General features: G+C 38.1%; 1 protein-coding gene across 2 annotated transcripts in view; it reads left to right on the top strand.

Annotated features, from left to right (window-relative positions):
- Positions 1–13,257, top strand: part of ggcx (gamma-glutamyl carboxylase) — a 21,026-nt gene extending 7,769 nt beyond the window's left edge. Inside the window, exons 9-15 of one of the 2 annotated variants that reach the window (XM_087270113.1) lie at positions 334–465; positions 1,853–2,004; positions 2,129–2,298; positions 2,382–2,512; positions 10,538–10,685; positions 11,110–11,314; positions 11,398–13,257. In XM_087270113.1, coding sequence (XP_087126239.1) covers positions 334–465; positions 1,853–2,004; positions 2,129–2,298; positions 2,382–2,512; positions 10,538–10,685; positions 11,110–11,314; positions 11,398–11,557 — 1,098 coding nt within the window. In that variant the 3' untranslated portion in view covers positions 11,558–13,257. Of the gene's footprint in view, positions 1–333; positions 466–1,852; positions 2,005–2,128; positions 2,299–2,381; positions 3,371–4,944; positions 7,695–10,537; positions 10,686–11,109; positions 11,315–11,397 lie in introns of those variants that run through there. The other variant, XR_015500759.1, reaches the window with a different exon arrangement.
- Positions 13,258–16,330: the final 3,073 nt, after the last annotated feature.

Below are 16,330 nucleotides of genomic sequence, written 5' to 3' on the forward strand. Positions count from 1 at the left end.
TTTGTAAAATAAACTATTAATAAATGAAAAAATAACTTAATATAAATTAACTTTATTAAAAACTTACTAAATAATTTTAAATAGTATTTTTTATTTAATTAGTAATAATGTATTTTAAATTAAGTTTACTTAGATACTAATATTATTAACCTATATTAAGTACTTTAAAATATTTAACATTAATAAAATATGTTAGATTAAATTGAATAAAAATTACTACCTTTTTAATTATCATTTAGATATTAATAATTTATCTTAATTTATCTTTTTTCTGTGAATTAAAACAATTATAATAATATTAAAAAACTTTTTTTGTTGTTGTTGCCTCTACAGGGTTATAACAACTGGACAAATGGATTGTATGGCTACTCGTGGGACATGATGGTTCACTCCCGCTCATATCAGCATGTCAAGATCACCTACAGAGATGGAGTAACAGGGGAGGTCGGATATTTGAACCCAGGAGTGAGTTACTTGATAAACAAGAATCACTTTTAAATAGGAAGGTTCCAGGTTGAATATGCTTTAGTTATGTTAATGGAGACCGTTCTCACCAAAAAAGACAAATGGGAAAAACTTCCCATTTATTCACACTCAAACAGTTCTAAACTTTATGAATTGATTTTTCTGTTAAACACAAAACAGGATATTGTGAAGAATGTTGAAAACCAGTAGCCATTGACATCCATAGTAGGACAAAATACTTTGGAAATCAATGGCTATTGGTTTTCAGTATTCTTCCATATATATTCTTTTGGGTTCAACAGAAAAAAAGGAACCTGGGTTTGGACAAGTAAAGGATGAGTAAATATTGACAGAATGTTCATTTTTGGGTGAACTATCTCTTTAATGATGGTTTTGACATGTAAATCAGTTTTTTCATTAACATGCAGTGGAATATTAGAGAGAAAAAAATAACTTTAGTTAGTGAACATAAAATCAACGACTTTCTATTAGGGGTGTCAAAATAAATTCTTGCTTCGGTGCACCGCAATGTAGACATTTCGCTATCGGTTCAGTAATAATCATAACCAGTTATTATGTACTGACGTCATTTATCTCATATGCGCTCTGTTGCGAGGGAGGCGAACGCGAGTATTTACAACACTCCAGGCGCCAATTACTAAAAAACGCAGAAACTGTGCACAATTTCACTGCGTGTGTGGGTTGTCACTTACAGCAGAAGCCCCTATTTCTCTGCGATTGAGGGAATGAAAGTGAACTACATTTCTTTCTTTTTCTCTCTCTCTCTTTCTCTCATTGTGTTACATCGATACTTCTGGATATAGGTCTACATTCCCGCCTGTACCTATGCATTGTCGCGGGACCTAATTAGATTTCATGCGGCGCGGGAATACATTTCCAAAAAAAAGCACATGAGCGGTCAGTAACTCTGGTGTAATTTGAACAGGAGTGGGCGGTCTCACAATATCTCTTCCGAGCGAGCAAGCAAGCGCACGTGCGTACATGTGTGCATGCGTTCGTGCGTGTGTGTATGTTTGTTTGGTGCTGTCTATGTTTGTGTATGTGTGTGAATGAGAGACAGCATGATGCTGTGTGTGTTTATACAAACAGCCCCCCCCCCAGAATATAACACTGTGTATGGAAGGTATCGTCAATGCACCGTGATGCACCGAGATAGCGAATTAAACCGAATCGATGGTATATTAATCGTAACTGAACAGTGAGACTAGTATAGGTTCACACCTCTACTTTCTAAAGAGATTTCTATTGAGCTAAACTTGTTATTAATCCACAATATTCTTTATTTTAACATTTAAACCAATTAAACTCCTAGATTTTCGTGCTCTTTAATATGCTTATGTTCTTATGCAATTTCAATATGCTGCAGGTTTTCACTCAGAGCCGGAGATGGAAAGATCACGGAGACATGTTAAAGCAGTACGCTACCTGCCTCAGTGAAAATCTGCCACGCTTCAACATCTCAGATCCAGAGATCTACTTTGACATTTGGGTGTCCATCAATGACCGCTTCCAGCAGAGGTTATTAAAGTGTATTACGTGTTAAATTTACTCTGATTCAGACATGCAAATGGCAACCCAAACTTCTGACATCAAATGTAAAAAAAAGAAATGTCTCCAACATTGCTCTCGTCCTGTCCTGTAGGATATTTGACCCACGTGTTGACATTGTTAAGGCTGATTGGTCCCCATTCAGACCTAATCCATGGCTTATGCCACTGCTAGTTGATCTTTCGCCATGGAGAACTAAATTTGAGGAGATTGAAGGGTCTTTAGACAACCAGACTGAGGTGGTGTTCATCGCTGACTTTCCAGGTTTGAGTCTTTCTGCTTTCGTTTTTCTGGAATAAGCTGACCACACAGATACCCACTTATTACTGGTGTTGTGACGTCTACAGGTCTGTTTCTGGAAAACTTTGTGAGTGAAGATCTTGGGAACACGAGCGTTCAGGTCCTGGCCGGTGAAGTAAATGTTGAAATAGTGGATGAGAAAAAGAACTACAGTTTACAACCTGGAGAAAAGATGCAGGTACTAAATTATGATACCAATTCTATGCTTTATTTATATTTCAGAATACCCACAGGGTCTTAAAAGCATTGAAAAAGTCAAAAATTTGATCATCTCAAATTAAGGCCTTAATAGCCTTGAATTTGGTATACAAAGTCTTGTATTTCTTATTTTATTTATTTATTTTTGCCTTTCCTAGGATTGAGTTCATACCATAACAACATTAACTGTTACTAATGTAGGCTAATTAAAAATTCATGAAGCGTAACCTTGAGTGCACCCCTCGTTCCACGTCATAGCAGAAAGTGCGAAAGCGTGCACACCCGTTACTATGGTTACTAGGCAAGTGAGGTACAGAACAAGATAGTCATTAGCCTAGTTTGTCAGTTAAAATGGGAAAGTGTCACAGTGGCCAAGGAATCTGACTCACGTTTGGGTCAAGCTTGTGCCCGCGGGGCCTACTGCTGTTGGTGCCAGAAATCTTTTAAGCTTGCATTGATGGGTGTTACGGCCCTGGATTGCCATCTGAAGGGTACCAAACACACCACATGTAGTACAGGTCGCCAGTGCCAACCACCTATTGTGCAGTTCTGTGCACCGGAAACTTCTTCGGTTACTAAAACAGCTTTGGCTGTCAGTAATGAAGAAATTTCTACATTAGAAGCATTGCCACCACAGCCAGGGAACATCCTATCTTTCTGTGTCTCGACACCAACTCTGCGAGAGGACAAGTGAAGTTTGTTTATAAACTAATTTCGAGAGGATCACGTGCTTATGATTTATCACGGCCTAGTTTCGCCTAGCCGGTGGACGTTTCTGTGAGGAGTTTGTATGTTCTCCCCGTGTTCACCGTCTAAAGATATACATCATGCTTAAAGAGCCCATATTATACATGAAATAGGGTCATATCTTGGTTGTAAGGGTCTCCAACAACAGTCTAATATGCATGCAAGGTCAAAAAACACTTTCATGGTCTTATAATCTGCATTTATTTTTACCTAATTATCCCAGCGACTCCTGTATGAATCGTTCAGTGATTCATTTGTTCCCAAACCCCTCCTTAGCGCGAAGCTAATCTGCGCTGATTGGACCGATGACAGTCTGTCGCGATTGGTCGACTGCCTTCAGTCAGAGAGTGAAATGGCCAATAGCTAATCAGCAATTTAAAAAGTAATCACAGTTCATACACGCTAGATAGTGTAGGCGTGGATTTTAGCTGCCACACACACACAAACACCTCCGGACGAGAACGCTCCCGCTTCCGCCCGCACCCGCCAGGTTTTAGCCTTAGAACCCGCCCCGTATTCTTTCTGCCCGCCGCGCCCGATCCCGCTAAAGAGCGGGAGAGAACAAAACCGAAAATCTGTATAAACACACACACAGCACCAAGCATAAAGCTCTCTCTCTCTCTCTCTCTCTCTCTCTCTCTCTCTCTCTCTCTCTCTCTCTCTCTCTCTCTCTCTCTCTCTCTCTCTCTCTCTCTCTCTCTCTCTCTCTCTCTCTCTCTCTCTCTCTCTCTCTCTCTCTCTCTCTCTCTCACACACACACACATACGCGCGCGTGCGCACTAACACACAAGCACCAAGCAGACACATCTTTCTCTTTCTCAGGCAGCCCGCTCCCGTCCCAAATCAAACCCGTTACCGACCGCTCCGGCGATTTATTCGGAAATTTATTACCGCGCCGCAGAAATCTGGCGCGGGGACAGCCGCGGGTATGCAGACCTCTAACGTTACCACGGAGCTCCATAAACAAAGCAGCACGCGTCGCGTTTTTAACGTGACTTTGCACGCGATAAGAGAATATAGCCAGTTAACCTGATACAGTACACGCGGTTACAAGTAACAAATCACAACTAAATACATTTGCAAGCTAGAGTCAACGAGGCAACAACTTTAACCGCACGTACTTACACTTGAGAAATGGAAGAAACCCATCCTGACGTCCATCAGTTACTCTTTACTGATCCTTCCTTTAACAAACTCAGATGAAGTATTCTTTGTAGCATGTAGCTTCCAGAAGTTTCCAGTAGTTTCCAACTGCTTGGTTATAATGCTGAGGTTTCATCTTTGGGTAGAGACTCAATATATCCATCTGCAATGTGACTTCAATCGACCGGCATGTTTGTGTGCGTGTGTTTGTGGGTGTGTGTGTGTGTGTGTCTGGGTTACTGCGTCAGAGGGCGGGGCCTCAGGTTTGAAATCTCCCGGGTTTGCGCGTGCACGTGAAAAACTTTGTTTCGTTCGTACGTCATGGCGAAACACCTAATGAGTCGGTATCAAGGCGACTCGTTTGAAGCACTATGAATCGACTCTTTTATAGATGAATCAACAGTTTTAAACACTGTATTCTTACAGATTTAAGCCTTAGCTGGATACTTCACTTCACTTAGAGCTGTGTTACACACTACATGGAGGGGAATTTTCAAAAACCCATAATATGGGCTCTTTAAGAACCAAGCACGCTTTAGCCCCCTTCTCAGGTGTTCCCTTAGCTATCGCAGTCGGGGAGTTCTGAGATCCACCGAGCTCAGGCTCCCCTCTAGCTCTGCGAACGGGGGGCTCGAGGATCCCTTGAGCTCGGGGCTCTCTCCCGGGACAGCATGCCAAACAAGCTTTGATAGATCATCAGCTAAGTTAAGTGTGAACTCTTGAAATGGGTCCTTAAAACAAGTGAAGTTTGTTTATAAACTAATTTCGAGAGGATCATGTGCTTATGATTTATCACGGCCGGTCTCGTATTAGCTAATCATTATCTTCCAATCATATGAGCCCTAAGCTACTATAAAGAACCACAGTTTTCAGTCCACATTATCTTCGTTTGGAAGAACCCCCCCTTCCTCCCCAATTCTCCTCCTTGACCTTGATCGGGCGGCACGGTGGCCCAGTGGTTAGCACTGAGAGCCTCACAGCAAGAACACCACCGGCCTAGTTTCGCCTAGCCGGTGGACGTTTCTGTGAGGAGTTTGTATGTTCTCCCCGTGTTCACCGTCTAAAGATATACATCACGCTTAAGAACCAAGCACGCTTTAGCCCCCTTCTCAGGTGTTCCCTTAGCTATCGCAGTCGGGGAGTTCTGAGATCCACCGAGCTCAGGCTCCCCTCTAGCTCTGCGAACGGGGGGGAGCCCCGGGCTCGAGGATCCCTTGAGCTCGGGGCTCTCTCCCGGGACAGCATGCCAAACAAGCTTTTATAGATCATCAGCTAAGTGTGAACTCTTGAAATGGGTCCTTAAAACAATCTCTGAGCACCACTCTTACACATCAAATGAGAACATTACAGATTTTTGCAAAACCATCTTTCCTGACTCCTAGGTTGCAGCTGCATTCTCGGGTGGAAGCAACAAAAGTGCATATATTACTAAATTCAGATTGGCTTCTTTTTATAACTGAAGAACTGATTGACCTGGTCAATAAGGCCAATGGGTTTGTGGTCGTGTTTGAAGAGGGTCTCAATAAGATAATGAAAAATAAGCAGTTGCACCTTCATATTCGCTACTGGGTGGACAACCACATCCAGTCACTTCCAGGCTCGCAGTCATGTAACAGCGGTGGACCTGCTCAAACATTTTAAAGTAAATTTTTATTCAGAATTTTAAAAGAATTATGAATATTATATTATATATTTAAGTAACAGAACATGACCAAGTGAGCTGTTCTATAATATCACGATTGCAAATGTTACATTAAATGTATAGTGTAATAAACAAGTAGCCTAGTTAACATGTAGTCACTTAACAGGGCTGTGCACAGACATTTTGAGGGGCAGTGGCCCAAACCAAAAAAAGGTGCACTAAGTGGGTGAGTTCTTTATTCATTCATTCATTTTCTTTTCTGGGGTCACCACAGCGGAATGAACCGTCACCTTATCCAGCATATGTTTTTATGCAGCGGATGCCCTTCCAGCTGCAACCCGTCTCTGGGAAACTTCCATACACACTCATACACTACGGACAATTTAGCCTATTCACCTATACCACATGTCTTTGGACTGTGGGGGAAACCGGAGCACCCGGATGAAACCCACGCAAACGCAGGGAGAACATGCAAACTCCACACAGAAACGTCAACTGACCCAGCCGAGGCTCAAACCAGGGACCTTCTTGCTATAAGGCGACAGCACTACCTACTGCACCACTGCGTCGCCCTTGGATGGGTTCTTGATAATACAAATTTTTCAATTGTTATAAAAATACAATTAAAAGAGAAAACAGTACACTCTGTAATAATTTCAGAACTATTTACTTTTTTACAATTTTATATTTACCTGTACCTTTAAAAACAAAACAAAAATGACAATTTCCATGCTGGCTTGCTGGAGCTTTAAATCCACGTTTTCAGTGTTGATCTTTAGCAGCCTCCTTTCAATCTTTCTCTCCGTCTTCTTTTTTGTAAAGACATTTTTTTTGTCACAAAGTGTGCCAACAACAAAGTTGTTATTCATATTAGATCTGATTTTGATTAGACATTCAATTTCTAAGAACATGGATATTTAGCACAAGTTGTCATTGCTTTAAGAAGACCACTGACTGCAATGTGGATTGTAATGGGACTATCTACCTTGTAATGCAACGATCGTTAAGAACCGATGTCTCCACTTCCAGAGAGCGGGCACACAGATTGTGTGAGTGACGCTGTGGACTACAGAGTGGGCGGTAAAACATGGAGCGGATTAACGGAATTAGTAGATTTTTAGCAGAGCGGTAACTGAACAGCCAGGGACATAGATATATACACTAGATGTCGCCTGGCCTATTGTTGTCTATTGGACGGAATGCGTCAATAGCGCCGCCATCTTGCTACAGGGTAGCGCTCCTTTGAAATGAATGCGGGACCAACGTACAGTGGAGGACTGTGGCCATCCAAAGCCAGAGATATACACATATATCTATGATCGGGAGTTTTCCTAGATGTTAGTATGTAATTTTTTTTTCTAATTACAAAAATTATAATTTTACATAACTTTTCTACATTGATGGATCAGTGACCGCACGGGCATTCCTGACAAAAAGCTTGTGTTTGTGTGTACAGAAATGTACTATTCACCCTCCCTGTTAAATTTGATCTAATCATGTCCTGAAACACACCTGCTCTCCTGCTTTCACTTCTCATACTGACGGAGGGAGCGATTCGTTTGGAAATGAATCCCCCGAATGACTCTTTCACTAACGTTAGCCGACAATAATACAAGTTTCTGGCAGCGCAGCATCTCGTTGTCATATTTCTTTTGCATTGTTTGCTGATTTTATTCAACAAAGCTAGCATAAGCCGAGTGTTTAGTGCTAGTTGGAGCTGCTTTGCTGTATGGTGAATGCAGTAAGTGACTGTTATCATCAATAACGTTACCTGATTAGCACAAAAGTTCAAACATACAAAAACAGAAAAAACTTAATATTACCTATGAAATGTTCTGCCTTTGTGCTTTGTTTTCTTTGTTTGCTCGTTACTACACCCGTAAACGGCGCTAAATTCCCGCATCTTCACGTAATAACACTGTCTTGACTAGTGCGGATGAATGACATTTGTCCTGGGAGCACTGTACCAATACCTATTGACGTATGCTTAGGGTCCCTATGCGATATCTAGTGTATAGATCTATGAGCCAGGGGCAGGGGAACGGACACGTTGGAGGGGGAGGGAGGGGTACAGGCTGAGAGGGACACCTCAGCCAATGAGGGCAGAGGGTCAGTGGCTCTAGCCCTCGGGCCACCCCCCTTTGCAAGGCCCTGTCACCTAGACTCAATGTCATTTTGTTTAATTTCACAGATGAAACAAAGGCAACACTAAAGTGCTGTGTTTTGTTATTAAATGACTCTGCATTTTGAAGAGTTGTTTTAATGAATGACTCAATGATTCATTTATTAGGACAGTCACTTGCTGCTATTGGTTTATTGCCATCATTGATTCTTTTATATTATTTGTTCAAACATCAATCTCATAATTTCCTTTTTTTTTATTGATAACGGACCTTATTATTAAAACTGAATTTGATCAAATGTAAGAATTTGACAGGAAAGAGAACGCATATATAGTAAGGTTTAAAACTTGTCCTTATAAAAGTAAATAAAGTCCTAGTGTAAAAATCACAATTATGTAGATTTAAGTATGTATAAGCTGATCAGAATATTGCTTCAAAATAAATTATTTATTTATGACAGACATTATTTAAAAAACAAGGCTATAGTGTTCAACACCAAGTTCAAATTCATTTGTTTATTACAAATCAAATGTGTGTTACACTGTTGCATATGTATTAAATATAACTAATAATTTAAATAAAATGTTTTATTTATTGCAAGTAGCCCACTTGTACATAATTATTTTCTACGGTTCAAAATTAATACAGATTTGACATTTTCACTTCATACTTCTGTCGGAATGGATATGAAGTTGGCATTGAATTTCATTTGAAATGGTATTAAAAAGGCCTTAAAAAGCCTTGAATTTCATTTGTAGGATCCTGGGGGTACCCTGATATTTACATTCTTACCCTTAGAAGCAAAGTGGAGTTAAAACTTCAAGAACATCCCACAATTTCCTAAATTTCAAGGTCACTATTGTGCCCTGTTTAACGTTATCCTAACAGGAGTAAAGGAGCAGTTTTTGTAAGCATATTTTATGATGAGTTACATGTACCCTGAAGCACAGTATAAATAAACTAAATTATATAATTGAAAAGAGCACAAATCTAAATTTGAGTTAATCTGGTACCTGATGGTAATTTCCTAAATTATCAGACAAACTCTACTGGAGGCCTCCTAGAGCCATTCTAAACTGACCCATCCAGCCTTTTAGCAAGAAAAGCAGGCTCATCCAAACGATTTCTAGAATGTGACTTCTAGAATATATTGTATCTTTACGGTGTTACTGACTCATTCAGGTCCTCCTAAAAAAAAGCTGGTTGTTGATGAAAGACAAAAGAGGACATAATGTGGATAATAATGTGGATAATCCTTTGTTCAATAATTTAATAACTGCAACTGTAATTGATCATTAGTTTAGCACTAAACAAGTTAAGCATGTGTCCGTGAAAGATAGAAGACGTCTTTCATGTGCGGTTCCATCCCTGCAGTCATTGCCCAAATGGACAGAATTTTTCCTGCAGGACAATGAGTTCCATCACAAAGCAAAATGGGTCAAGCAGTTCCTTGAAACTGAAAATGGTTAAAATAACGAAATGGCCAAACCAGAGTCCTGATCTGAACATGACTGAAAATCTCTGAAAAATTCTTGGCCACAAAGTTAAAGCTAAGGAAAAAAATAGTCAAGTCATGAAGAGCAAAGTTCTGTACACTTACTTAATTGTAACTTTTAGACAATTCATTTAGGCCCTCTCCATGCGAACATGGGTATTTACCAAGCCACATTTTTTTCTTTGTTTCGCTGTTTGTCCATTAGAAAACAAAATATTGGGTGACTAAAACCGAAACTTTCTGAAAACTTTGGCCAGGGTGAATATTTTCCGAAACTCTGGGTACAGTGTGGTGGTGACTTTTCACCTGATGACATCAACATGTGCATTCTTTTGCTCCCTACTGATTGGCCAACACAGATGGTTTTAACAACAAACGCAGAAAATGTGAATGCGGCAAATTCTGTACGTTCGTGGCAAACACTGCTTCTACACCATTCGCACAGTGGGACAGTAATCAGTCTCTGTTCTAACGTTTGCATTGACATTGACTTGTAATTTACTTGCAAAATACCTAATTGGTATACCTAACTGCCTGTTGGTTAATTGTGCCCTAAACATGCATTGCAGTGCATTTTTTGCGTTTTCACATGGACAGTTTTTTTTTTTTTTTTTAAACAAAAGTGAGGAAAACACTGCTTTAGAAAGCAATGTTTGCAGCACAGTTTTTGTTGCAGTACATTGGCTACTTCAAAAAAACAAAAACAAAAAAAAAACATTGTTACTCGAGCATGATCTAGCAATGAAGATTACATTTATTATTGTAAAAAAAACAATTTGCATTTATGCATTGTTTTCTGCTTTTGGTCACCACTGTATTAAACTGATGTGCTGAATTTTGCTTGTGTGTGTTTAGATTCCAGCTGGTGAATACCATAAAGTGTACACGGTGTCTCAAGGACCATCGTGTTACATGTACATCTATGTGAACACCACTGAGGCGGAGCTTCAAAAGAACTTCACCAAGCTTTCTGAACTTCAGGAGAAAGTGCGCAATGGAACAGGTCAGTCACCTCTCGATAAAGTGATTTAAAAAATCACTTTATCTATTAAGAATTTTTTTCAAATTATTGAAATCTAGTTGAAATCAAGCGGCAGCCTCCCACTCTTCCTCGTGAAGCAAATACGGAGGTTACTGAAACTGGTATTCATCGAAATTCCATAAGGCCTGGCTCCATAACAGAGCAGATTTCTATTGACCCCACTGTTAAAATGGCCAATCGTCTGTAGCTCAGCTCTTGCTTAGCCTCTTTGCCCTTGTTTGGTATGCCCCGGTCAGTGCAATGACGTGTAAACTAAATGGCGACTACTGGTAGCTTCTTTTGCCGCAGATACTACGTACCAATTTCCTCCAGTTTATTTGTATGGTTTTTTTTTTAATCTAAGGTATATTAATGGGGCTAAAAAAATATCTGTTGGTGTTTACAGAAACGGAGCCTTTGCCTCCTGAGCTGCAGCCACTCATCACTGGACTCGACGACCAGGACTCAGAAAACACTGTGATCGACCCAGTAGTGCGGATCTTCTTGAAAAGACAAAAACGTATGCAGGAGGTCAGGAAGAGACGAGAGGCTTCTATGCTTGAACGCTTCCAGAGATTTGCCTCAAAGAAATACTACTCCATTAGACGAGGGTATGTTTATGACCCCTTGAGAATGAGATCTAATGGGGTAATCCTTTAAATAAATTAAAAATGGTGTTATTTTGGTCCATTAGGTTTTTGATGACAGCCATTGCTTTGCGGAATTTGGCAGTTGGTTTGCCACCGATTGAGCAACTGACCAAAGAAGTGGCCTACGCCAACCTGAAGGAGCCAGAGACTGAGATGAGTCAGGATGAGCATCTGAAAGACGAGGGAGGGCACGGAGAGCTGTGATAAAACACATTGTTACTGAGCTGCTGGTGGTCCTGCAGCAAACCAACAAATGCTTAAGTAGGTCAGTATTTTTGGAGCATTCCATGATTTTGAGAAAAAATCAGTTTGTTGTTTACAAATAATTCCCTTTTCTTAAGCTAACAAACAAAAAAAAGACCAAAAATATAAATCTGACATCATTTACACCCATGTTGTTCAAAGATTTTTAAAGAAATCTTAAATTTTGTCCTGTTCTTAACATGTTCCTGTCAAGTGGCTCCAAAAGGCGTGGAATATACTATAGTGCAGTGTTTCTCAACCACATTCCTGGAGGACCACCAGCACTGCATGTTTTGGATGTCTTCCTTTGGTGGTTGAGAAACACTGCTATAGTGCACAACATGGGGAAAAAAAATTCTGAAGTTTTTTTTTTTTTTTTTTCAAGCTTGACTGTGTCTGTCTTTATTTTACTTCCAAAAGAGCAGCAGGAACATTTTTTTAAAACTCTCCTTAGGCATCTGATTGATGTCATACAGGTCATACAACATGACGGCCAGTAGATTATGAGAGAATTTATATTTTAAATGTAGTAATTTTGGATGAAACTGAATAACTATGGAATTTTGTATCTGCCATGAAATAACAATATAAAAAGGTTATTATGATTTAATCTTAGTCAAAGTTTAAAGGGATAGTTCACCCAAATAGAAAACTCACTATTTGCTCACCCTCAAGTGGTTATAAACCTTTATGACTTTCTTCTGTTGAAGACAAAAAAACGAGACATTGTAAAGAAAGTTAAAAACCTGTAACATTAACATTCATAATAGGAAAAAAAAATGTCAAGGAAGTCAATGGTTACAGGTTTTCAGCTTTTTTCCAAAGTAACTGTGTTCAATGGAAAAAAAAATCTCAAACCGGTTTGAAACAAGTAAAGGGAGTGTAAATAAAGAGAGAATTTAGAGTTTTGGTTCTAACTATCCCTCTAACTTTATTGTTTTTAATACGGTTTAAATTGAATATTTTCAACTTTTCTTCTTCTTTGAATTTAAATCAAAGAACTTAGTTTTTCCCCCTAAATTGAGTTCTTATAAGTGAGATTTAATCTCTGGATTGTAAAAGTGTGAATTAAAAGCTAAATTCTGTAAATGACCTTTTCATATTTTCATTTTGTGTCTGTAGTAGTTTACCTTTTTCGCTTTGGTTACTAAAATAATGTAATATTTGAGAGCAGAAAAACACTAATCTTTAAACACTAATCATTTGCTCTTTTCAAGCATTAGATAAAAAAATACTTTCATTTGAACCATACTTTTTTTCTTCAAAAAAAAAAAAAGAGCTTTTATTTTTACAATTCACCCAATTGTGCTTAAGGGATCCTGCCTCTGTATTGTCCCGTCACAGGATTTATGCATTGAGTGAATCAAATGCACTTTTTACCCACAAACAACTTTTAATTGGACAAAATATTGGCTTTAAAATGTGCCAAACATGGGCAGGTACCAAATTGTCTTTAATGCATAAGTTTCATTATGCTACATGCTGTTATTAAATGCAACATCAACTCAACCTTCTCACGGCTTTTATACAGTACAGTATGCACACTGTGATTGTGAGATTGGAAATGCAGGAAAGTTGTTGTTGTTGTTTTTTCTTTGTCTCAGTGTCAATTTTTTGAAATGAATAAAGTGCAAAAGCAGAGTATTTACCAAATGAATAAATGTTGTGTTTTATTGCTTTCAGTTTCAAAACAATATTCAGTCACGGCTGATCTTCTCATTCCCGTTAAAGTGCATGAGACAATTCAAAGTGTCAACATTAATACACGTATAATGTAATGGCACATCATTCACACACAAAATGAAGATAAACAATTAAATACTTTAGAGCTGCTTGAAATGGTACATACAGGTCTTGTTTCAGATTACAGATTGGGGTATGATATTTAAAACACAGGTTTTACGTATATTAAACGGCATTGCAGCAGTGTAACAGTTTTAAAACTAGTGTTTACGTGTGCTCTTACTACACAGTGAAGGTCCTAAAAATATTAGGCTAAAATTAGTTCGGAAAAAAATGCATTTTTATAGAAGATGATGCACTGAAATCATTTACAGGCTATCAGTGGAGAATGGAAACTTGATTTAATCCATTAAAAAATGAAGATAATATCCTCCATTACTCATGCAACCTGTAAAGTTTTCATCTTCTAAACATAAATGAAGATTAACCTGTTTAAGCCCATGGGCAACTATAGTTGCCAAAGTTAATAGTTGCCATTTTCCGTTTATCATTTTCTTCATGGTATCTATGTTTACTTTCTCAATGACATGCCAGCAAACAACCAAACCTTTAATATTACTAAAAAACTTTTTTTTTTTGTTCACAAATATATCAACATAATCACAAGGGTCTCTAGATTAATCCAAACAAAACAAATCTTTCAGTAAATCTATCGTTTTTTTCTATACTTTCAAGTTCATGTGGCAACTATAGTTGCTGGTGGGCAAATATCTTATAAGTACATATATCATTGAAAATTAGGGAATAGTGTGTTAAGTTAATCAATAAATGTTATTTGTCTTGTTTAATGCTATTTTTTCTTTCATAATCTAAATATTTTAGACCTAGTCTAAAATAACTTAACCCTTTAACTGATCTCTTTTAAGACTGTAGACTTTTTTGATCCATAATTTGATACACAGCAAAATCCTCAGAGAAAAATTAATCTCCACTGGTCCCACAAGAGAGTTAAAGTAACACTGGAGCAGATTTAAAGTGCTGCAACAACTCCACAAACAGCATCAGCAGCTTCATTTATGACTGACTTGTTTGACAATTTCTGTCATAGAGATTTACCAAAAATGTTGAGAGAAATTGTGGAGAGCAGAATTTACTTTACTTGGACTCTTTAAGTCATGATTTATGTTAATTTTACTTTTTTTTTGACTGCTGTAATTATACATTGGGGGTTCATATCAAATTGTTTTATAGTTTTAAACATTATAAATGTGTTTTGGTATATGAATTAATCTGTTGAAAGCTGTTGTTTTGAGTTAAAATAAGCAAATGTTCTCCTCCTATGCAAATTTTACATTGAAGGGTTCTTACAACATTTGCCCACTGGCAACTATAGTTGCTGCATATTCAAATATGATTTTCTAGAAAAAAAAAAAAACAATTAAAACCTGTAGGAAATAAATGCAAAACATGTTAATATAGATCACTTTTAACAAGGCTACATGCATGAAACCATGTAGAAAAAATTGGGCACAAATGGGTTAAATAAGCAAACAAAAAAAATCTTTCCCTCTCCTGAAACTCAAATGTTTCCCAAACATTGAAAATCGAAATGGATGGGACTCCAGTGGCTTTATATCATTTATGAATCAATGATTATGCTTTGTCTTTGCTAAAAGTCCACAAATAAGTATTCATTGACTAAATATCTTCACTCCCTCATAGATATCTGATACATTTGTGTGAAATTATGAAACCAAGGTTTTTTCCATGAAATAAAACATGTAAGTTTTAATTTTTGTTCTATTTTGTCTCACAATCTTAACTATTACAAGCACTAATTTCTATTTAAAATGTGACTTGTCAATCAAATTATTTAGTTTAAGTTTTTTTTTTACAAGTTTACATCTCACAGTTGACTTTTCCTTTTAAGTTTGAGTCAATATCTTGTAATCTGCATGTTTATGTCTCACAATTTGACTTAATGGGTGACGCGGTGGCGCAGCAGGTTGTGCTGTCGCCTTACAGCAAGAAGGTTGCTGGGTCAGTTGGCATTTCTGTGTGGAGTTTGCATGTTCTCCCCGTGTTCGCATGGGTTTCCTCTGGGAGCTTCGGTGTCCCCCACAAGTCCAAAGACATGTGCTATAAGTGAATTGGGTAAGCTAAATGGTCCGTAGCGTGTGAATGAGAGTGTATGGGTGTTCTTCAGTGATGGGTTGCAGCTGGAAAGGCATCTGCTGCATAAAAACATATGGGACTAAGCCGAAAAGAAAATGAATGAATGAATTTGACTTGATCACAATTAAGAGTTTTTCTCTATTTTAACATCCCATTACTGTTTTATATCACATAATTATGACATTTAAATCAACATTTCGAGTTTACATATAAAAGTTTGCATCGCACAGATTTGGATTTTGAGACAAAGTAACCCAATGTTCTTTAATATTGATATAATTAATTGATATTCATATATTATATTACAGGGCTCGAAATTAACCTTTTTGCTTGGTAGCACCGGTGCTCCTAACTTTAAAAATTTAGGCGCATCAGCCAAAATTTAGTCGCACCCACCGTTACTACAAGTTTTATACAAACATATTGGTTGTATTTGAAATCAACACTAATCAAACTAACAAGCAAAAAAAATTCATATATAACGTTATATGCAAGCTTGAGGAAAATATGTCTCAACAAAATCCCGTCATCACAAGAAAATAGATTTTTATAACATAACTGAGTGACCAAAGCATACACGGAGCGCTCACCGTCCCTGCACGCACTGCTTGAATTAACGTGTTAACGGTATAACTAGTAAGATGTGTCATTATTTGAAACTGTAGATGCCATGGTTTCTAAAACAAAATCTGTCAAGTGTTATGTTATACTCATATTCAGCGCTTTACAGTTTTTCGCGGTAGTAGCTCTCTGTTATCCGAAGCCAGAAGGCGCTGAGTGATTGACAGCTGATACTAACCAATCATTCACGTTCAGTGCTAGAGCAGTGGTGGGCCAATAAGAAGAGCGCGAAGGCGGGCCAAGCATTAGGGACTT

Source organism: Danio rerio, chromosome 10 (assembly GCF_052040795.2).
Source record: "Danio rerio strain M-AB ecotype USA chromosome 10, GRCz13ab, whole genome shotgun sequence".
NCBI classification, from domain to species: Eukaryota; Metazoa; Chordata; class Actinopteri; order Cypriniformes; family Danionidae; genus Danio; species Danio rerio.